This window comes from Vombatus ursinus, unplaced genomic scaffold (genome assembly GCF_900497805.2).
Source record: "Vombatus ursinus unplaced genomic scaffold, bare-nosed wombat genome assembly UNPS02014773.1, whole genome shotgun sequence".
Taxonomy (NCBI): Eukaryota; Metazoa; Chordata; class Mammalia; order Diprotodontia; family Vombatidae; genus Vombatus; species Vombatus ursinus.
The window spans coordinates 59,429-83,405 of record NW_020954551.1 but is presented as its reverse complement, the minus strand read 5'-3'; the positions used below and the strand labels follow the sequence as shown (position 1 = coordinate 83,405).

Sequence of the window (23,977 nt, the reverse complement as noted above, 5' to 3'; positions counted from 1 at the left end):
CCCACATCCAATCAGTTCCCAAGTCGTGCGGATGCCCCCCAACACTTACGCTCCCTCCTCACGGGGAGGGGGGGGCATTCTGGGCTTTCAGAGCCATCAGGTCAGCTTCCAGCCCCCTCCCACACCACTGCCGGCCTGCTCAGTGCCATGCTCCCCTTCCTCCCTCTTCCCCCGGGCCCACCCCCCACCTCGGGCCGGGGTCCTGGCCCCTCTTCACTGTTTTGACAGCAGCCCTCCCTCTGCATTAGAACGAGGTTTTGAGACTGGGCCCCCGACCCAAAGGAAGGGAAGCCCCTGTGTCCCTCAGAGGGCAGGGTCCCGAGGGGGGCTCTTTCCCCGGGGCACTTCTCAGGCCCCCAGAACACAGGCCTTCAGTGGCCTCGAGCCCCACGTGCCAGGCAGGAAAGGCCCCGAGCCCTAAGACCCGCGGGTGGAGGTGGGGGTGGGGGGCGGGAGCCGGGCGGGGCCGAGAGGCCGACGGGGCGGGGCCCGGGCGGGGCGGCCGGAGGAAGTGAGGGCGCCTTCTTCCTCCTCCTCCTCTTCCTCCCCCCATCCCCTCGGCCGCGGCGGGGAGCCCCGGCCCGGCCCGGCCCGGCCATGCCTCCGCCCCCCAAGCGGGCCCGCGAGCCGGCCGAGCTGGAGCAGCAGCGGCGCCAGGAGCAGAAGCGGCGCCGGCGGGACGCGCAGCAGCGGCAGCAGCTGCAGCACCTCGAGTCCTTGTGAGTGACGGGCCGCCCGGGGGGGGCGGGGCGCGGCGCGGCGCGCGCTGCTGGCCTCCTCCCCTCCCCCACCAGGCAGGCCGCGCTGCCACGAAGGACGGAGGGGGGAGGGGGGGGGCGGGGCGCGCGCTGCTGGCTTCCTCCCCTCCCCCCCACTGGGCAGGCCGGCGGTCTCGGACGTACGGAGGCGGGCCGGGAAGGGGGCGGGGGGCCGCGGAGACGTCTCTGTGGCTGGTATTGTGGCACGAGGGGGAAACTGAGGGCCACACGCGCTCACACCGTGGACCACTCCTCTCCTTGGCTGTTCTTCTCCCGCCTCCCTGGGCCCGCCCCCAGAGGCCGCTTTTGAAAAGGCCATCCTTTGTTAGGGGAGGCCGGAGGGGAAAGGTGAGGCTCGGCCGAGCCACGGAGCCCCGGAACTAGCCAGCACGGACCTCCGCCACCACGGAGCTTTTTGAGGAGCCGCACGGCTCTGCTTTTCTGTTGCACTTTCTGGCAAACGCCCTCCTCTTTCTCTGGGCATGAAGCCCTCTGATAGTCAGTCGAAGACTGCCCAGCTGTCATTTTCTGGTCTCTCAAACCCAGCCTCCCCAGTGCTGCTCTTCCTGAGTTACTCATTCTCCCTGGCCCTCCCTTTCCCATGTGTCTGCTGCAGCCAACACTCATTTCTTTTATTTTCTTTTTAAAACAAAAATAAGCTGGTCTGATCATGTCACCAGCAGCCCTCACCTTCCCCGCTCTCATCAGTCAGCGAGCAACATGCGTGAAGCGCTTTGCTGTGCAGCGGGTACTGTGCCAAGTGCTGGGACCCAAGAAAGGCAAAACCACGGTCCCTGCCTCCGAGGAGCTCCCATTCCAAGGAAGGAGACACCATGCACACAGCCGTGTAGACTCAGTAGACACACACACTCGGATCTCAGACTGAGGGCACTGTGGAAGGGGGGAGGGGAGAGGGTATCCAGGAGAGGCCTCCTTGCCGATGGTGGGGTGAGCTGAGCCTTGAAGGAAGCCGGGAGGCACGGGTGAAGAGGGAGGGCCTTAGGCATGGGGGAAAGCTAGTGTCTGAGGGAGCCCAGAGCCGGGTTGTGGAGTACACAGAGAGGAGGACCATGTCAGAGGACTGGAAAGGTGGGAAGGAGCCTGGGTATACAGGTGCTTTCATAGGAGCTGCTGGAGTTTACTGAGCAGGACTTTGAGATCACTTGGCAGCGGAGTGGAGGGTGGACCAGAGAGCCCTGAGACAGGGAGACCAGCTAGAAAGGTTTGCAGTATTTCCTTTAAGAGGGGATGAGAGGCTGGGCTAGGACCTCGATTGTAAGAGTGGGAGAAGAGGAACCTGTATAAATATAACTCAAACTGTGCCAAGCCCTGGGCATATAGGTACAGCTGAAGCAATTAGCCCTTAGGGCGCTTACATTCTAGTGGGGAAACTGCACCCAAAAGGGAGCTGAAGAGAAGGAGGAGAGTGTTGGTCTCTGAAGTCTGGAAGGGGAGAAAGCTGGCTTCGGAGAGGCCCCTCCAGAAGGCAGGCCCGGGGGGGGGGGGGGGGGGGGGACCCTTCTTGGGGAAGCGGCAGAGAGGCCCCAGGGGCTGGGGGACACTTGGGTATGAGACGGCCCAAGAGGGATGTAGAGAAAAAGGGCATGGATATGGGAGATGTTGTGAGGGGAGGGAACAGAACAGTAATGTTTGGTAACATCTTTGTGGTGTGACTGAGAATAAGGCATTGAGGATGACACAAGGTTGCAGGCTCGGTTGACTGTGGGAGGATGGTGGTAGCCTGAGCAGGAACAGGAAAGTTTGCAAGAAGGGAGGATTTTCGGGGAGAGACGAGTTCTGTTTTGAACATGTTGAGTTTGAGATGCCTACGGGACACCCAGGTAGGTGTGTCCAAAAGGCAGCTGGTTATCCAATACTGGAGTTCAGAAGGGAGATTTGGGCTGGATGTAGAAATTATCTGCACTGAACCCACGGGAGCTGACGAGATGACCTAGTACACTAGAATAAAGTGAAAAGGGGCCCTGGCCAGAGTTTTGAGAGCTGTCCACATTTAGTGGGCATGACACAATGAAGGACTAGCCAAGGGTGCTGAGGAGGAATAGTTGGGCAGGCAGGAAGAGAGCCCGGAGAGATTAGAGAGGAGGGACTGTCCAGAAGACGGGGACAGAGGTGCCAAAGGTAGTGGAGAGGCCGCTTGTAAAAAGGTGAGTAAACCTGAAGACAGAGGTTTCAGCTGAAGCGCAGAGTTGGAAGCCAGACTGCAAAGAGTTTAGAAGAGTGAGAGAGGACAGGAAGTGGAAGCTCTCAGGGCAGATGGCTTTTGTCCTTAAGTTTAGCCAGGAAGGGCACGAGAAATAGAGGGTGATGGCTCGCAGGGACGGTGAAATCCGGAAAGGAAGGGGGAGACACGGGGTGATTGCCGGCAGCAGGAAAGGACTGAAGATTGGTGAGAAGAGTAGGGATGATGGATGATCTTCTGTGGAAGATGGGACGGAATGGGGTTGAAAGTCTATGGAAAGGGGTTTGCCTTGGCAAGGAGAAGGGCCACTTCATCATGTGAGGCAGGGGTAAATGAGGAGATAGTGGGAGAAGACATCTGCAAGACGTAAGAGGAGGGAGGTTTCAGGGTATGCCTCAGTTATATTTTTCAGCTCACTGTGAAGTGAAGTCCTCAGCTGGGAGGATAAGGGGAGGTTTGCAACAGCCACTATAATGGGTGGGATAGAGAATCAATTAGAGGGATATAAAAGGAATGTTGTGGTGAGAGCCCCGTTGAGATTATATAAGAAAATAGAGCTGAGCTTGTCAGCAGTGTTGTGGTTGCAGATTGGCAGAAGAGCAGCGAGGGGATCACTCCCAAGTGAGGGGGGAGTAAAATGTAAGAAGACTGACAAGGTGCGAGGAGGGAGCCGGGGTAGGAAGGGCCTGAAAAGCCAAACAGGGTTGTATATTTGATCCTGGAGGAGATAGGGAACCACTGGAGTTTACTGAATGGGGAGTCAGGGAAAGTGACAGTATGGTCAGACCTGCACTTTTTATTATTCAGTTGTTTTTTAGTCGTGTCCAACTCTTCATGGCCCCATTTGGGGTTCTCTTGGCAGAGAATATGGAGTGGTTTGCCATTTCCTTCTCCAGCTCATTTTACAGATGAGGAAACTGAGACAAACAGGGATTAAGTGACTCGCCCAGGCTCACACAGCTACTGAGGGAGGCCAGATTGGAACTCAGGAAGATGAGTCTTCCTGACTCTGGGCCAGGTGCACTATGGCACCACCTAGCGGCCCCTAGGCTTTAGGTAGGTCATTTTGATCTGAGTGGAAGATGGAGTGGAATGGGGAGAGCCACGTGGCGGGCCGATCCACCAGCAGCCATCACAGTGGTCCAGGCATGGAGTGATATGGGCCTGCACCAGGCTCAGAGTGTGGGCAGATGTGAGAGATGTGTCAAAGGTAACATCAACAAGCCCTGGCCACAGATCAGGAAGGGGGGATGAGCCTGGGGGACTGGGAGGTGTTACCCTCAAGAGTTATAGGGAAGTCAGGAAAAAGGCAAAGTTTGGGGGGAAACATACTAAGTTTAGTTTTGGACATGCTGAGTTTCAGGTGTTTCCTCTACATCCAGTTTGAGACTGGAAGTCAGCAGAAAGGTTAGAGCTAGATGAGTAGTTAGGAGAATCATTAGCATAGAGATGATAATTGAATCCATGGGAACTTATGAGAACAAGTGAAAGAGTAGAGGGAGAGGAGAACAGGGCCACACTTAGCAAAGGAGGCTGAGGAGAGGCCTAAAAGTCGCAGAACAGTGAACGGTTGTCTTCAAAATCTAGAGAGAAAAGAGTGAGTGTCAAGGCAAAGAGGATGAGGGACAGTCTGAAATAAGTCAAGAAGGATGAGGATTGAGAAAAGACCATTAAATCTGGCAATTAAGCACTCATTGAGCAGATTACCTTGGCTGCTGAGATCAAAAGCCAGATTGTAAGGAGTTTAAAAAAGGACAGGAAAGAAGCAGAGGCCCAGGCCCGATTTTATAAATGTCTATCTCAAGGAGTTTAGCCACACTTGGGATAATAGCTAGCAGGGAGGGATGGATCAATTGAGATTTTTTTTTCCTCCATCCTCTTTAATTTTTTTTTTTTAATTTTTAACATGTGTTTTTAAAGCTTTGGGTTACAAATTTTCTCCCTTCCTCCCTCCTCACCCACCGTCATTGAAAAGGCACGCATCTCAGTACGGGTTATAGATGTGCAGTCATGCAAAACACTTCCACAGTAGTCCTGTTGTGAAAAACTAAGTATATTTCCCTTCATCCTATCCTACCCCCCATTTATTTTACTCTCTCTTTTGACCCTGTCCCTCCTCAGAAGTGTTTGCTTCTGATTATCCCCTCCCCTAATCTGCCCTCCCCTCTATCAACCCCCTGCTCTTGTCCCCTTCCCCCCTTATTTTCCTGTAGAGTAAGATAGATTTCCATACCACATTATGTATGTTATTCCCTCCTTAAACCAAATCCTATGAGAATGAGATTCATTCATTCCCTCTCACCTTCCCCCATTTCCCCTCCACTGTAAAAGCCTTTTCTTGTCTGTTTCATGTGAGATATTTTACCTCATTCTACTTCTCCTTTTCTCCTTCTCCTTGTATAATCCTCTCACCCCTTAATTTTATTTTCCAGATATCACCCCTTCATCTTCAACTCACCCTGTGCCCTCTATCTCTCTATCTATACATACATATACTTTTTTCCCTCCCACTACCCTAACACTGTTGCGATCTGAGAGGTTGAAACCCCTCAAAGACAGGCGTACAGGACAGGGTTGTCTAGAATGAATTCACAGACTCAAGCATTCTTTAAGTCCAGGTGGCAAAGATTTAGTGTTACGCTTTTCAGCAAGCAAGGATTCTTAAGGAACCTGCGAGAGACTGAGGATAGAGCTAGGGTTTTTATGGAAAAGGGCAGGGAAAGGAATGCCAGGGACACTGATGAGGTAATCTAAAGGTGCAAAGGTGCAGGTGTCTTTGGGAGCTATGGATGGGAAAGTACAGGGAGTATACCAGACAGGGAGGGAGATGACAGAGGTATGGATCTTGGGAGTCTGGCAGGAGGAAGAGTCCTTGGGCCGGCCAAGGACAAAACTCCCTGGGCTGGGCAAGGCACCCCTCTCCCTCTGTCTTGATGAGACTATGCTCTGCAACAAGGGAAAGCTTTCTCACAAGACAGGAACTTACTAAGAAACTGGGAGGCTTCAAGAGACATGATCTGAGGGCTGGGGCCTGAGCAGCGCAGGACTGTCTCACCCCGCTTTGTGTAGCTGCACCAGGGAGAGAGATAAGCGCCGTGCTGGGGTCCATGCATGAATAATTGCTACGAACAGTATCCTTGGGCTGGGGAGTGGTTGTCAGAGACAGTGTTTCTGAGGCTAGGGATAAAATTGGGGTACAAGCACAAGCACCCAAGCACCCCATCAATACTGAAAAAGGACTCATGAGTTACAAACATCATCTTTCCCTGCAGGAATGTAAACAGTTCAACCTTAATAAGTCTCTAATGATTTCTCTTCCCTGTTTACCTCTTCCATGTTTCACTTGAGTCTTGTATTTGAAGGTCAAATTTTATATTCAGCTCTGGTCTTTTCCACAGGAATGCTTGAAAGTCCCCTATTTCATTGAATGACCATTTTTTACCCTGAAGGATTATACTCAGTTTCGCTGGGTAGGTGATTTTTGGTTGTAGTCCTAACTCCTTTGCCCTGAGGAATTATCATACTCCATGCCCTCCAGACCCTTAGTGTAGAAGCTGCTAAATCTTGTGTTATCCTGATTGTGTTTCCACAGTACTTGAATTGTTTCCTTCTGGCTGCTTGCAATATCTTCATCTTGACCTGGGAATTCTGGAATTTGGCTGCAACATTCCTAGGAGTTTCCCTTTGGGGATCTCTTTCAGGGGATGATCGGTGGATTCTTTCCATTTTTATTTTGCCCTCTGGTTCTAAAATATCAGGGCAGTTTTCCTTGATAATTTCTTAAAAGATGATGTCTAGGCTCTTTTTTTGATCATGGCTTTCAGACAGTCCAATTATTTTTAAGTTCTCTCTCCTGGATCTATTTTCCAGGTCAGTTGTTCTTCCAATGAGATATTTCACATTCTCTTCTATTTTTTCATTCCTTTTAGTGTTACAGTACCTTGATTTCTCAAATTGTCCCTAGTTTCCAATTTCTCCATTCTAATTTTTAAGGAAGTATTTTCTTCAGTAAGCTTTTGAACTTCCTTTTCCATTTGGCCAATTTTGCTTTTTGGGCATTCTTCTCCTCATTGGCTTTTTGGACCTCTTTTGCCATTTGGTTAGGCTATTTTTTTAAGGTGTTATTTTTTTTTTTGGTCTCCTTTAGCATCACTCTCTTTCCTCTACTTCTCTTACTTGCTTCTCAAAATCCTTTTTGAGCCCTTCCATTGCCTGGCACCAATTCATATTTTTCTTGGAGGCTTTGGATGTAGGAGCTTTGACTTTGTTGTCTTCTTCTGGTTGTATATTTTGATCTTCTTTGTCATCAAAGTAAGATAATATAGTCTGACTCTTTTTGCGCTGCTTGCTCATGATCTCCACCACTTACTTGAGTTATAAACCCTTCGTTAAGGTAGGGGTCTGCTTCCAATGTGGAGAATGTACTGTCCCAAGCTTCAGGGGTTTTGTGCAGCTGTTTTCAGAGATACTTCTAGGGACCTGTAAATTTTCAGTTCTTCCAAAGTGCTATGATCAAGGGAGAGGTGTTCACTCCTTTCCTGGCCTAGGCTCTGGTCTCTTGAGTCACCACAAGCACTCTTTTCTGTCTTGGAACTGTGAGGAGGATTTCCTCTCCACAGCTGCTACAAGCTCTACCACGCCAGCGTTTCTCCTCACCCCAGGAGCGCCCCCCAGAACTGTGACCCAGATCCAAGCACAGGCAAAGCAAGAGAATCCTGCACCAGCAGAGAGATCCCCACAGTGCCCATCTGATTAGCCACTCTATTCCCCCTCAGTCTGTGGGCCGGAAGCTCAGGAGGCAGCTGCCGCCCCAAGGAATGGGGCTGGGATCCTGCCCTCCTCTCTCACCACTGCAGTCACAGACTTTTCCCACTGACCTTCTAAGTTGTCTTGGGTGTTTGTGGGTTGAGAAGTCTGTAAACCACCACAGCTGCCTGTGATTCAATCCTCTGAGGCCTGCTCCAGGTTCTCTGTGGCCTGCATGCCCATGCTGAACTGTGCTCCTCTCCCTGCCTGGCGCAATATACCTTTCTGATCAACCATCCAGGTTGTCTTGGACTGGAAATTTGTTTCACTCTGTCTTTTTTGTGGGTTCTGCTGCTTTAGAATTTGTTTAGAGCCATTTTTTATACGTATTTGGAGGGGTTTGGGGGAGAGCTCAAGCAAGTCACTGCTTTTACTCTGCCATCTTGGCTCTGCCCCTCCCCCTGAGTTTTTTTTTTTTTTTTAAGAATGGGAGAGACATAGGCAGGTAGAACAGAAGCAGCCAAGGAAAAGGGGGGATATAGACAGTACAAGGCTGATGACCAAGGGAAAAAAGAACTGGAGTGAAGGGATTGGAAGTCACGGTGGGAGTGACATGAGGTAGAGAGAAAGATGGAAGATAAAAGATTATGATCAGATAAAGGAATTCAGTGTACGAACTTGGAAGTGAGATAGCTTGGGCGATGGCAAAATCACGTATGTTCATCTCTTTGTAGCAGAGGTGGAGTAAAAGAGGAGGTGATGAGAACTGCATAGATTGTGGAACTCTGAAGTTAAAAATCTTCAAGCCCCCTGCTGTCAGGGTAGGAGTTGGGATAGGGAGAAAGCCAATGAGCCAAGCACTGAACTCTTTGAAGAAGGAAGGAGAGTGTCCTGAGGGCCACTTAGCTACACAAGCCTGATTGGGTGATAAATCTGGATTGAATGACCCTTGAAGCAGGAGAGGTTACTGAGCAAAGATGGTCGATTGAGATCTATAAGTGGTGATGGGAGCACCAATGTTCTGGCTCGTCTGAGTGCATCAGGTAGAAACGTCTCTGGTAGGTATCTCCAGCTTTCCCAACCTGGCCCAGCTCTTCTTGCTTTTCCAGTGTGTACCTCCTTTTCCCTTCAGTCCCCCTTTGCATCCTGCATTCTAGCTACATCAGCCCATTGGCTACTTCTCACGTGGAATGCTCCATCTCCCACCTCCAGGTCTTTCTATTGCCGCCTTCCTGGGGTCGCCCAGCCTTTCCTGACCCTCTTCCCCCAGACTGCTGGGGCACCTCCTTCCAAAGAGGGAGGATGCTCTTCTAAAGCCTTGTAATCATTTCACACATAGCTTGTGTATACTCAGGTATATGTGCTGTCTCTCCTATTAGAGTGCAGGGATGGTTTCCTGTTTGTCTTTGTTTGGCCAGTGCCTGACACGATGCCTGCTGGCACACAGTAAGCACTTAATGCTTGCTGATTGACCTTAGAGCTCTTCTTGTATTCCTTTCTTCTTGCATTTATGGAATCCTGACTCCCTTCAGGAGATCCTGCATCTATAGTCACTCTTTAAATCCCAGCTACAGTTTCTTCACAATCCCTGGCAAAATAAGCCAAGAGAAAGACTCGGCCTGGTTCTTGCTCTCCTCAGTCACTTGCTGACTTTTCCCCTCTCTGCTGCTAAATGTCTGAGTTTCATTTCTATTTGGATGGTAGTCTGAGCTCAGTTTCTTTTGAGAATATGCTTCTCAACCCTCTTTTTTGGCTTCTTATAAACATGGATAATTCTCTCCTATCCCAATTGTCTTTTCCTTCATAGCTGAAGGCCTTCCTCCTGGCTTCTGCAGCATTGCTATTACTTTTGTTGTTGGCAATGTGACACTTATCACCACAGGACTTGGAGTCTGAAGCATGTTTTTTTTTTCTTTTTTTTTAATGGCAATTTGTAGAGTCTCTTGATCAGTGCCCTTTTTGTGTGTGTTCAGGAGTTCTGGCCGGCTTTCTTGTATCATGTCCTGCATCGCGCTCTTGAATCTTCTCTGACGTGCAATGCCTAAGTTCTCTCTGCACATCCTGTCTTCGATGTCAGATGCTTTGGCTTGTACAGGATTCATGTGTCCTTTTAATATGGTGGCCTTTCGCTTCTCTCCTACCAAAGTTTTCTCCCTCAAAGTCTGTGTTCCAAATCTATTCCATCTCTCAGAGCTTCTAATTTGGGGGAATAACTCTCCATTGTTCATACAGTTTTCATACTTTGTTGTTTGTATTGCTTAATTCTGCATTGACAGTATTTTTTTTTTAATAACCTAAATTCATTCCTAATTTGTTCTTCTAAGAGTGTATTTTGGGGGCAGCTAGGTCGCATCTAGGTTGTGGAGAGAGTGTTGGCCCTGGAGTCAGGAGGACGTGAGTTCAAATCAGACACTTATTAACTGTGCAGCCTTGGGCGAGTCCCTTAACCCTGATTGCTGCCCCTCCAACGAGCGTATTTCTCTTTTGAACCATCCTGGAGGTTCTGTTGTTGTGTTCTCTCTGGGGAATCTGTGGGATTCTCTCTTTTACTGAATAGTACTAGTTTCGTTTTCCTTCCTATTATAATGCTTGCCCGGAGTACTTTAATTTCTCTTTGAAGTTTTATCAATCCTTCTATTTTTCTGATTCTCTTTCTTTGCTTACGAACTAGGGTTTTTCGTCAGACATTTTCTCTCCATCTTTGGGGCTTTCCGCTCTTCTCTTGTATTGCCTCACACTTTCCTTTCTGACTCTTATCACTTCTACTGCTCCATGGATACTCACCCCCCACCCCACTCCCAGGCAGAGTTCCTGGGCAGCCTCAGTCTCCGTGTGTTAGATGATACAGGGGTTTGCTGCTCCCAGATGCAGACCCTGAGTGAGGTGAGCAGAGGCCTGGCCTGGCTCATTCTGCTCTGGCTTGCACCACTCCTCATGAAGTCACGGCCCTGTTCTCCGAGTGGCTAAAATCACTGCCGCGGGGCATCACCACAGGTGCACTTTGCTTGTGCTCAATGCGGCAGGCAGGCAGAGTTGTTGGGAGGGGAGATGTATGTTCTAAGTTTTCTCAACTATTAATTCATGAGGATTTGAGCTGCTTTTCTTGTGGCTTCAGTCAAAATTACTCTAAATTTGGCACATAATTTCTTTTTTTTTTAATTTTTGAGGTTCTAGGGTTTGAGAAGTTTGAAGAATATGTTATTTGTCCATCTTTCTCATCACATAATCTGTGGCGGTATAAGGAGGTGGCATGTGATACCTCATCTGTCTTTGTGGTTTGAAAACCTTTGCATCCTATGAATCCGGGAAGAAGTGCTTGCCCTGAAGTGGAACGCACTAGCATCTAAGCAATCTCGGGGGAATCTCAGAATTCCCCAGATTCATGATGGGCTTTTGTGTCAGAAGTGCAAGATGCTCCCAAGGCATGTTAATATAATTTATTGTTGTTGTTCAATTATTTCAGTCGCGTCTGACTCTTTGTGACCCATTTGGGGTTTTCTTGGCAAAGACACTGGAGTGGTTTGCCATTTCCTTCTCCAGCGTATTTTACAGATGAGGCAAACAGAACTTGTTCAGGGTCACACAGCCTGCATCTGGGGCTGTGTTTGAACTCAGGTCTTCCTGACTCCAGGCTTAGTGCTCTATCTACTGCGCCACCTAGCTACTAAAAAAACAGAACTAATTATTTCCAAGGAAGAATATTCACATTTCCCTATGAGCTTCATTACTTTTGCTGCAGCTGGGCCAATAAGCAGTAATGGAGTAAAATATTCAGTATGGAACCTTTATCCTGTACTCCGTTTTCAGCCCAAAGGATTCACACAGAGTAGGCGGAAGAAAACATCCATCCCAGCCCCTTGCTGCCTGTAAAGGAAAGTAATGTAAAAGATGAGCAGAAGCCTGGAACTGGGATGTCAGAGTAAACGATGTTAGAAACCAAGTTCCGCTAAGTCCAAAAATCTTCATGATGATCCTCCTCTGGTATTCTTTTTTTGGTTTGTTTCATTTTTTTTATTAATTTATTTTTATTTATCAGCAATCACTTCCATATGCTTTTGAGTTTAAAATTTTTCTCCCCCTTCCTCCCCACTACCCTCCCCAAGACAGTGCACAATCTGATATAGGCTATACATATACATTCCTATTAAACATATTTTCACATTAGTGATGTTGTAAGTAAGAATTAGAACCAATAGGAGGAACCACCAGAAAGAGGAAACAAAACTCAACAGAAGAAAAAAAAATAGCAAATAGTATGCTTCGATCTGCATTCAGACTCCATAGTTCTTTCTTTGGATGTGAATAGCATTTTCCATCATGAGGCCTTTGGAGATATCATAGATCCTTGCATTGCTGAGAAGGGCTAAGTCTGTCAATATTAGTCATCACACAACGTGGCTGTTATTGTGTACAACATTCTCTTGGTTCTGCTCACTTCACTCAGCATCAGACCATACAAGTCTTTCCAGGTTTTTCTGAAGTCTGCCTGTTTTATTTTTGTTATATTTCTTTATATTATTTTATATTTATTATTATATATTATATTTATATTATTTTGTTATATTTTGTTATATTTCTTATAGCACAATAGTATTCCATTACATTCATATACCACAACTTGCTCAGCCATCCCCCAGTTGATGGGCATCCTCTCAATTTCCAATTCTTTGCCGTCCTCTGGTATTCTTGATACTCTTGCCAAAGATTTGAATGCACTGAAGCAGAGTGAGGTGAGCAGAACCAGAATTTACATATTGACCAAAATAATGTAAAGGAAAGGAATTCTGAAAGACTTCCCAACTGTGATCAGCGCAGTGACTAATCAGAACTCCAGAGGCCTCATGATGAACCCTGCTTCCTACCTCTTAGCAGAGGGCAGTGCAGGATGAGACACTGATCTTCAGGCATAACAAATATATTGATTTGCTTTTCTTTACAATTTTTATTTGCCACAAGGGATAGTTTTTATGGGAAGAAGTGATAAAGATACTCCCCCCAAATTAAGAAAAGTACATCAATGCGATGTTAAAAAAATACAGAGAAGAAAAACCTTCAGAAGGGGACCTTTTTTGCTATCTTGTTAAGTTTTACTTTTAAAAACAAGTGTATATAACAGAAGCTCTTCTTTTTTTACATATGGAAATGTTTGTTGGTGATTAAGTTCATAATAAAAATGAAATGTTTTAAAATACTTTTATGAAGTAAGTGATTTAAAGAACAGAAAACATTAACATTTTCGAAGTCCTCACTTGAAAATCCCCAAAGAGGAGTCACTGACAGTTCAGTTTCAGCTTAGAAGATGTGCCTTTAGGCAGCTGGGCTTGTATCTGTGTTAACTGAACATTTTTCTCAGTGATTTGGATAAATGCACAGATCGCATGTTGTTCAAGTTTATGGATGGACCAGAGGGATAGCTAACTCACTGCATGATGGAGTCAGGATTCAAAACTATCTTGCTGGACAACACTGAGTTGAGTCTAACAAAATGAGATTTAATAGGAATAAATGTAAGTTTCACACTTTGAAAACCATTGCTTGACCCTGCCTTCCACAATAGCTACCATCCCATCTCGCTCCTTTCTTTGAGATCCTCTGCACTACGGCTTCTGGCCTCATCACTCACCCCTTTCCAAAGTCAGCAGTGTTCTCTTAGTGGCCAACTCTAGAAGCCTTTTTACATTCCTCTTTCTTCTTGACCTCAGCAGCGTTTGACACTGCTGACCCCCTTCTCCTTCTAGATGTTGTCCCCTCCCTCTTTAGGTTTCCATGACAGTATTTTCTCCTGGTTATCTTCCTATCCATCCAGCCACCCCTCAGTTGCTTTTGCTGGTATGTCATCCATGTCATGCCCACTGTCTTGTGGGTGCCACCCAGGCCTCTGTCCTGGCCCTCTTCTCTTTTCACTCTATACTAATTCATTGGGTGATCTCATTAGTTCCCATGGGTTGATGTCTGTGCAAATGACTCCCAGGTCTGTATATCCAGCCCTAACCTCTCTCCTGACTTTCAGTCTTACATTAGCCACTGTCTTTTGGACACCTTGAATTTGTTGCCTCTTCAGCCTGTCTAAAACAGAAGTCGCTATCTCTGCTCCACCCCAACCCTGTCTTTCCTCTCTTATGAACTGGCCTATCGCTGTCAAGGGTCCCACCATTTTCCCTTGGTGTCATGCTCGGGTCCTCGTTCCCACTCAGCCCATGCATCTCACATAGCCAATCCCTGGCCAAATCTGATTGTTTCTATCAAAATCATGCTCACACAATCACAGCCCTAACTTACACCTTCATTACCTCATCTCCCTTCCTCAATGCCTCTCCACCTCACTGCAGGTCTTCAGTCAAAGGTTATTGTACTGCTCGTTTGGATCTGTTGTAGAGGAGCTTAGACTAGGTGACCTTTGGGGTCCCTCTGACATTCAGATTCTGTGGAAATGTTTCCCTCTACTGTGTGCATACTCTCAATTTTAATATTTGATCAGATAGGGGGACCAAGTTTCTTTTTCACATTTTATCTTGCCTGGTGTGTAGACTAGTAGACTTCATAGTCATCCATTTAACAGAATCTATCACAAAATGATTTTCCACGTCAGACAGTACCTTCGTGGTAGAATGGGTCCAGTTGTAACCATTATTGTGCCTGGTGCAAATTTGTTGAAGGTGAGTGGTCAGCTTCTTGGAGGACACACAAAGTGTAATCTCATGAGGAGGGAGTTGACTTGTCCCTCAAAAGTCTGACCATCATCCCAGAGCTGAGGGCCAAGCAGGAGAGGGGCAGTAGTAAATTGGTGGTAACTGTCATTTGGTAAAAAGACAGTGAGTTTAGATGTGGAGAGGAAGCAGCTCTTTTCACCCCCCATTATCAGCATCTGGAACAAGGCCCTGTTTGTGCCATGCTTCTTATATTTCTGAGAATATGAATAATAGACTGTGGTGTGCAGCACTTTCCCCAGACTACTCGTGTTGCTTTGGTCAAACATGAGCAAGGAATTATTGTTATGAGTTCTGTGCTCCTGTACCATATGATTCCTGTACTGTAGCTTAGGGATCAGAAAAGAATATACCACAGGCTGAGACATACCCAAAGCTGGCCTGTCTCAGTGTGGGTTTACAGAACTATGAAGTTGAGAAGTGCGTTTTAGATGTAAATTAAGCACTTTTTTTTTGTAGTTCAGGTGAACAGAATTAGAGCCAGAAGCTGGTCTCGTGTAAAATAATTGTCAACGGGGAGATATTATAAGGTATTATATTCCCTTATGCCATATGTATTTTCTCGATACAAAAAAAGACAGTCATGGGAACATCTGGGTTGAGTTCACTTAAGCGAAAGGTCATTCTAAAAGAGATCCCACTATTCAGAAGTCAAAAGGGACTTGTTTAGTAGCCAGAAAAACTTAAATAGTGGTTTCTAGCCTCTTACCTATGTTTTGTTACCTAGCTTCACAGAATTAATTACTGACAGCAATCTGAGCAAGTTAAAGAAATATTAAACAAGTTAAAGAAAAAATTTTAAAATTAAAGGAATATTAAATATTAAAATATTTCCTATTAAATAGTATAAAAAGATTGGTCTCTCCTGATTAAAAAAAAAAAGCACAACCAGGAAGACAAATGTATACTTTTTTTGTTAACTATGCACACACATAAATCAAATCATACAAAACACACGTACATTTTTATTATAACTTTTTCCTGCATTTAATAATTGTAGATGATTGAAAAATGAAGAATATCTTTTTTAATCATGACACAAATTGATGCATTTAAAATGAGGAACAACCATGTTAGTTTGAAGTGTTAGGTACCTTTCTTTCTGGAAAATTATGAAATAATTCAAGACTCCAGTGGCTCCATAACGCCATCAGTGTGGATGCTCACTGCACCCTGCAAAGCATGGCTCATCCATGTCCTCTCATCCTGAACTTACTCTTGTCACTGTTTTTCCCTGAATCCTTCCTAGGGGATTCATTCACGTGCCAAAGACCCCTGCTTTACTCTGTTAATATTGTGTGGCCACTGCTGAGCACCCAGGTTGTCCCAATGTCATGGCCTCGCCCTCTTTCTCTGCATATGTGTTGGGCTTTCATGCCCCTTCCTGTAAGTAAATCACTGTTGGTGATGTGCTGAAGCTACCTCCCACTCACTGTGCTTCTTTCCATGGTACTATGAGTCAGCAAACCCCGAGTACATAGGGTTTCAAGTTGGGGGGGACCTTAGAAAGCGGAAGTGACTTACTAAGGTCATACATAAAGTAGGAATCTCTGGATCTGAATTAAAGCTCTCAGACTCCAAATCCAGGCCTTTATTCGTGGACGCATGACGTCATCTACAAATATGAGCATCTTGTTTATCGTATCTGAAAAATTAGGGAGATTGAACTCGGCGATCTCCAAGGTTCTTTCTAACTAAGTCCCGTGATTCCAAAAGATGTCTTAAAAAATCAGTTCCTGTATGCCTTTAGAATTGTATTGTTTCCAGCAAGAATTTCAGTTGTAAGTACCTGGATCAGAACATTTGCAGTTTTAAGTAACCTTTTTAGTCCATTTTACAAAGATGGAAATTGAGGTTTAGAGAGGTTAAGTGACTAACACAGTAAGTATGAGAGTCTGGATTTGAACCCAGGCCTTCTGACTCTCAAGTCCAGGCGTCTTTCCACTATACCCTCAGGTATAGCTGCTTTCCTCTACTTGATTCTTGACATAGTACATTGGGGTAGGTAAGAAGATAGAAATGAAATGCACTGATTCTGTCACCCACCTACTCAGTAAACTTGCCTTCAAGATCAAATATAAAATCCTCTATTTGCATTCAAAGCCCTGGCTCTGGCCCTGGCCCTCTCCTACCTTGCAAGGCTTCTTACACCTTACTCCTTTTCCTTTCTCTCGACCCCTAGGGTCCCCCAAGTATTCTTTGATTCTCTGGCCTCCATGCTGTTCTTTGCACAAAATACTCCATCTTCTGATTCAGTGCATTCCCCCAAGTCTGGGACACTCTCCCTCCTCATCTCTTCCTTCTGACTTCCTGGCTTCCTTCAAGTCCCAACCAAAATCCCACCTTCTAGAAGAAGCCTTTACCTGCCCCCCTTAATTACAGTGTACAGATTGTTCCTGTGTATATCTTGCTTTTATTTAGTTGTTCGCATGTTGTCCCTTCGTTAGACTGGGAGCTCTTTGAGGGCAGGGACTATCTTTTGCTTTTCTTTGTATCCCCAGCACTTAGCACAGGGCCTGGCTCAGTGTAGGTGCCTCATAAAATGCTTGTGGACTGACTTGTTCTGATTTTATATTGCTTTTAGCCTCTGCTTTTTACCAGTTGAGAATCAGATTATAAACTGACACTGATTGTGAAATCACTCCCAGACCCACAACAAGTTGTTTCCTCTCTAAGACAGAAGTATTGCCATCACTTGTTTGGTGCTTGTCACAGACCACCTTCCAGCTTGTTCCTTACATCCAGATAGGAGGCTTCCAAGTAGTCCACACCATTTGAGTGCTTTCATCTTTTGTATCTAAACCATATTTTACGTGGTGCTCCCTCTATGCCCACTGTCAAATGGAAGTTACTCAGCATTAAGGTAGACTGTGACTTGCTAATCAGAAAGGCTCATCTGGAGGCAAAGTGGCTTTGTGGAAAGAGTGCCAGATTCTAGTTCTAGCTCCACCATTCTCTCTTCTCTTTGTGATGGGGAAAAGGCTGCTTCGCTTTTTTGAGTCTTTGTTTCCCCACCTTTAGAAGTCAACGGTTTGGATTCAATGATCTCCAAGGGAGGTCCCCTCCACCTCCCCAGGATCACCTCTGTGATCCTGATTTTGTGAAGTTCTTTTAAAAATTCTCCAGCTTCATCTCAACAACAGACATCGTCTAAAGTTCTCTGCTTTCCATGGCAGTCTGTTGTGAGCGCCACAAGATTAGGTGACCAACTGTCCCATGAAACAGTGTTGCCCTAGACAGCTCCTTTGATTTTCTCCTTGAAGAGAAACGAGGAGTTCTTCTTTCATTGAACTTGAAATACTTTGTGTCTTCTGGTTTGATTCAGAATGAGAACGTGTAGATCAATTCCTCCAACAATCTAAATGCTTTGATTGGTCATTGACCAGAGATCAGACATTTAGAGCTTCAAGAGTTAAATCAATATTTAGAGACTATCTGTGAATCTTGATGCCCCTTTCCCTTGTCTCTGCCATCTTACCACTGTCTTGGCAAAAGCAGAAAGGGGCCAAATTGGACCAAAGACCATTTTACAAGTTTTTCTATTTCCTCTGTCTCTGTGGCCAAAGAATTTACTGCTTCATGGTTAACAGTTTGGTGACCAGCTAGTCTTGGAAAGCAGGCTGTGTTTGCAGGGGAACTGTATTTACTTTTCTACACAACCAGAGAAGACTTAGAATAAGAATAAATAATTCTATGTACATTAACAATTTGGGGCACGCTTCTTTCTTCAAAATAGTGGGAGGAATTGTAAAAATTACATTTAATGGACAGCAGTTTATAACAATACCTTTTCCACATTGTTTTGGTTACTATTTTATTATCATGCCATATGGGGGGGGGGGGAGGGCTAGATGTTGGGTAGAAATTGTGGTGGTGTAAATAGCTAGCTAGTGGGAATCAGGAAGACTTAGCTCAGGTTCCAGCACTGTGTACCCATCCTGGCTGTGTGTCTCTGGGCAGTTTTCTTAGTGCTCTGGGCATGTCTCTAAGACAGTAAGTTGGAGACAATGTGCTGCTCTGAAGTGGCAGAGGATGTTTCCCCATCTGAGAGTTCTTTCTTTCAATGAACCACAGATCTTGCCTGTAGCTATCCCCATTTTGTTTCTGTGGCTCTTGTGGCTTAATTGATTTATTGGTTATTTACAAAAAGGCCCTCTTTTGGTCCCTTCAGATGTGTGTTAATTCACATTTCTTATTAATGCCAACGGCTGGTCTACATATTCTTCCCATACTTAAACAGATTTCTGCTGTACCTTTTCTTTAGCTTTCATTAGAAAAATCATTTAAAATTTATTTTGGGAAAGCAGCCTTCTAAAAAAAACCACCATATTGGTGCACTTGACAATAGTATGTACTCCTTGTCAGGCTGAAATCTTTGTCTATACGGGGATCTCTCCCTGCTTTCTTTTGTTTTCCACATCTGAAAGAAGAATCATAAAACCAGAGGTTTTATAGCTGGAAGGGACATAAAACATAAAGTCATTTTATAATCTCCAGTAGAGTCAAAGCTCTTTAAGGACATTTTTTGTCTTTATGTATCAAAAAGCTAGTACTGGGCTAGGAGTCAGGAAGACTTGCGTTCCAGTTTGACCTCAGACCCTTACTAGCTGTATGACCCATGGCAAGTTACTTAACTTCTGTTTGCCTCAATTTCCTGAACTGTAAAATGGAGATAAGAATAGCACCAACCTCCCAAGATTGTTGCGAGGACCAAATGAGATAATAGTTGTAAAATGCTAAGAGCGTTGCGTGGTACATAAGAAGTGCTATAGAAACATTAGCTGTTATCATTATTATTGCACAACATAGTTATATATTTAATAAATGCCTGTTAAATTTAGGTAACTAATGAAGTGACTTTCTTAAGGTCACATGGGTTGATCATTGACAGAACTGGGATTTGAACCTGGGTCCTGTGATTCCTGATCAAGAACTTTCCATTGTACCACATTGTGAGAAAATGATTACAGTTCTTTTTTTATGCTCATAAAAGAAAAACAGCCTTTTTTCTAGTACAGTGTCCAATATTAGAGCACTTGGTAACCTCCCTCCCAAATATGTGGCAAATAAAGCAGTTTAGACTTCATTACCACAATTTGTATGTAAGTATCCCATTTTAAATAAACTGTTCAAAGATTTTCACAGCAGCATATATTAAATGAAATGAAGCAAAGGTCCACCAGGTGAGGGATTTTATTTTATTTATTTTTTTCTTTCTTTCTTTTTTTTAGGCAATTGGGGTTAAGTGACTTGCGCAGGATCACTTAGCTAGTAAGTGTCAAGTGTTTGGTCTGAGGCCGGTTTTGAACTCAGGTCCTCCTGACTTCAGGGCCGGTGCTCTAGCCAAGCTGCCCCTAGGTGAGGGATTTTAAATGGAATACTATAATGCCATTAAGACACAAGTATGAAGAATACAAAGGTCTCTGGAAAGACCTTTATGAAATAATCACATACAAAAAAAAAAGTTAGCCCGGAAGAATGGACTATATATAAGTACTTATTTCAAACATTATAGGTTTTTAGTTAAGTTTACAAATTAATTTTAAAACCTTTGTTATAGAGAAGGCAAAAAGTGTGTATCCATGAGGACAGCCCAACCAAGGTTGGGGAGACCTAGGACTTAGGAACGTTTGTAGAAGGACCAGTTGTCCCTTGCAAGTCAGCCATAGCTGTTTTCTTAGATTCACAAGCTTCTTGTATTTACTGTCACAGTCTTTTCAGCATTAATACTAGGAAGCTGGATTTGAAAACGACATTTGTCACCAAAGGCAACAGAGTTGTCTTTGCTGTTTTGGGAAAGTTTTTTGAGTTGTTTTTTTTCCCCAAATAGACATATGGCCCATCCACAAAGGGCTTAGTAGTGAAGCCAGTGACTGATTGTCACACTAGCTCCATAGGCTCCTGTGACACACGTGGTACAGTGCTGACCTCTTTGGGCCTTGGTTTTTTATCATCCAGTGATGGTTCTGGAGCCTCAGGATCCTTCCAGCTCTACATCCAGAGCTGGGACTCTGATCTTGAGCTCTTTCTCTGTACTTTTGTTTTCCTTCTGGAAAAAAAAAGTCAAGGCGTTTGAATCATCCCTCCACCCCTGCGGGGAAAAACTAGAGTAGAGAAATTAAAGTAACTCAAAGGACCCACCTCAAGCCCATCAGATTGGCAAGGCTAAAGAGAAATGCTGGAGGGACCCCAGCACCCTTGCTGGTGCTAGGACCTGGGCCTGGAATTATATCCAAAGTTATTAGACTGTGATCCCATGAGCCAGTGATAACAAAAGAGATCAGAGGAGGAGGAAAAAGAGCCAGAGGCACAAACATCTTTATGCCAGCTCTTTTTGTGCTGACAAAGAACTGGAAACTAAATTTAAAAGACTGAAGAACTCTGAGTGATGCAGTGACCAGAAGGTGCATAAAGAAACATGCTACATACCCCTGACAGAAAGGTGATGGACCATGGGTACAGATTGAGATGTGTACGGAACATGGCCAGTACAAGAATTTATTCGACTTGACTATGCACATTTATTACAAGGGTTTTGTTTTTCTTCCTTTCTCAGTGAGGGTGGTGGAAGGTGGGAGAGAAAGAATGATGGATTTTTGTAATTTGAAAAAAATTTTTTTTAAAAAAGATGAACATTATAACGGTGTTTATTGGGATCATTAAAGCTTTGCAATTTGCTGAAGGGCTACTAGGTGGGGCGACTGATAGAGTGCTAGGCCTGGAATCAGAAGACTTATCTTCCCAAGTTCAAATCTGGCCTCAGACACTTACTAGCAGTGTGACCCTGGGCAAGTCACTTAACACTGTTTGCCTCAGTTTCCTCATCTGTAAAATGAGCTGGAGAAGGAAATGGCAAACCACTCCAGTATCCTTGCCAAGAAAACCCCAAATGGGGTCACAAAGAGTCGGACACAACTGAAAAATGACTAAACAATTTCCTGATGGTAATCCAGCTCCATCCTCTTCTCCACCTTTGTTATTTTTTTAATCTACCTGTTTTTCTCATACACGCACATACATATACATCTTATGTGTATATATACATATATGTGTGTGTGGTGTGCTGTTTCTGTCTCCTGTGCTCAAATCTGGCCCTCTTCCGTGTGAGAGTTGAAGTGTGGTAGCTCCATTATCCCTGAAGGTTTGCACTTTGCTAAGTACAAAGAATGAAAGAACCACTCCTCTTAAGAAGCTGACCTTCTTAAGGCGTGCCCCAGGATGATTTGGCCAGTTTACACCCAGGCCTCTCATGCAGTTGGGCTGCCATAACCTGCCCCAGGTCACACAGCTAGAAGATGTCCAAAGAAGAGCTTAAACCCAGGTCTTCCTGACTCTTAAGACTGCCCATCAATCCCTTTTTTCATTGTCTTTACTCTCCCAACACTGCACTTGGTGTTTTTAGAGGGAGGCAATTTTAGCCTGTGTTTGTGATAGACATGGCAAAATCTGAAGGCAGGTCCCAGTTCAGAACCATTTCTTCTTGGAATGACCCTATAACCCTGTCACATCTCCCATACAACCTGACCATTAAAAGTCACTTTTAAAGTAATAATAATAGACAATTTATAGTGCTTTAAAGTTTTGCAAAATGTTTTATGTCTCCTTTTATCTAGCACAATAAACTTATATTGGGGCTTTCATTATTTTTCAAATGAGGGAACAGGCTCAGAAAGGTTACAACTTGCTCAGGGTCATTCAGCCAGTAAGTTTCTTCATTCCGTTTTGCTTCCATCCTAGTTGAGGTCCCTTCCAGCTCTAAATCTCTGATTCTATATATGTTTGTCTGACCTTCCAGCTAATGGCTAGAAAGAGCTGTACTGTCTGATTTGAATTATTTTTTTAAAAATTTAGGTCTGAACACAAAGTCTTTTGGTCTTATTTCTGTTTCTGCCTAAAGTTATTAAAATTAGACTGTCATTTGCTATATTAATGTGATTGATGGCCTCTTTCTTCCCCTTTCCCCCTAGTTATGAAAAACCTCCTCCTGGACTTATCAAGGTGAGTACAGTTCATTATTTTGCTGTTTATAATCTAATCATTAAAAATAATTGCATTTTAAGTAAACTTTTGTAAAATCAGGTAATTATAAGATAGCATAATGACTCTTAGGGCACTTTTGGTAACACTGTTTCTCTGCTACCAGTGATTTTTTTTTTAAAGTATTTTGTGAAGGCATCCAGAGTAGGGCTTGAAACCTTTTTAATGTCTCAGACACCTTTGGCACTTTGGTGAAGCCTAGGGACCTGTTCTTTAAATGCATAAAATACAAAATGTAGGATTTCAAAGGAAACCAATCACATTAAAGATTTAATTTTTTTCTTACCAAGTTCATGGACTCTCTGAAATCTACCCACAGACCCCATGGGGGTTTCAGAACTTCTAATCCATAGGATGTGTCTATGTGGACATGTACTCAGTGATGGTTCCTCTTTTAGTCAGAGGGCCAGCTCAAGCTCCACCTCCATCCTGTATTGCCCTTTTTCTTACTGATGTTGGCACTTCTCTTATATGCTGTTATCTTCTCACGTTAACTATGCTGCATGTTTTAGTACTTTATTATACAGACTAGTCTCCCTGGCTAGGTTTTAGTGCCTTAAGAGTTAGAACGCACATAGGAAATATTGTTTTCCAATGAAAGAATCCTTTCTACAATGTCTCAAACAAATGACCATTTAAAGCCTTTCTTTTTTTTTTCTTTTGGTGAGGCAATTGGGGTTAAGTGACTTGCCCAGAGTCACACAGCTATTAAGTGTTATGTGTCTGAGGCTGGATTTGAACTCAGGTCCTCCTGACTCCAGGGCCGGTGCTCTATCCACTTCGCCACCCAGCTGCCCTCTAAAGCCTTTCTTTAAAAATGGTAGGAAGCTCATTAACTTTTTCTTTTCTTTTGGCTTTTTGGTGAAGAAATTGGGGTTAAGTGACTTGCCCAGGGTCACACAGCTAGTAAGTGTCAAGTGTCTGAGGTCACATTTGAACTCAGGTCCTCCTGACTCCAAGGCTGAAGCTCTATCCACTGCGCCACCTAGCGGCCCCTAAAGGGGATTCACATGCCTGGTGGATTTTTTTTTTTTTCATGAGGCAGTTGGGGTTAAGTGACTTGCCTAGAGTCACACAGCTAGTAAGTGTTATGTGTCTGAGGCAGGATTTGAACTCAGGTCCTCCCATTAACTCTTGAAAAGTTTGTTTCATAGTTAATAGTCTGATTATTAGAAAATTCCGTTCATTTCAAGAAAATTTTTGTTTTTGTTTTTGTTTTTGGCTAGGCAATGGGGTTAAGTGACTTGCCCAGGGTCACACAACTCATAAGTATTATGTGTCTGAGGCCGGATTTGAACTCAGGTCCTCCTGAATCCAGGGCGGGTGCTTTATCCACAAGAAACACTTATTAATCATTGACTATATGTAAGACATTCTGCTAAATTCTGGAGACTCAATGGCAAAACTGAAATCATCCCAAACTTCAAGGAATTTCTGTTCCACTGAGGACTAAAACAGCAAATACACAGATAAGCAAATAAAATACAAAGTGTATATCCAGTAATACAAAGTACGTGTTTCAAAAAGGA

At 44.6% G+C, this 23,977-nt stretch overlaps 1 protein-coding gene across 2 annotated transcripts in view; it reads left to right on the top strand.

The window, feature by feature from the left end:
- Window positions 1-572: 572 nt before the first annotated feature.
- Window positions 573-23,977, top strand: part of RP9 (RP9 pre-mRNA splicing factor) — a 35,862-nt gene continuing 12,457 nt past the window's right edge. Inside the window, exons 1-2 of one of the 2 annotated variants that reach the window (XM_027863888.1) lie at window positions 573-719; window positions 22,379-22,409. In XM_027863888.1, coding sequence (XP_027719689.1) covers window positions 598-719; window positions 22,379-22,409 — 153 coding nt within the window. In that variant the 5' untranslated portion in view covers window positions 573-597. Of the gene's footprint in view, window positions 720-11,003; window positions 11,127-22,378; window positions 22,410-23,977 lie in introns of those variants that run through there. The other variant, XM_027863889.1, reaches the window with a different exon arrangement.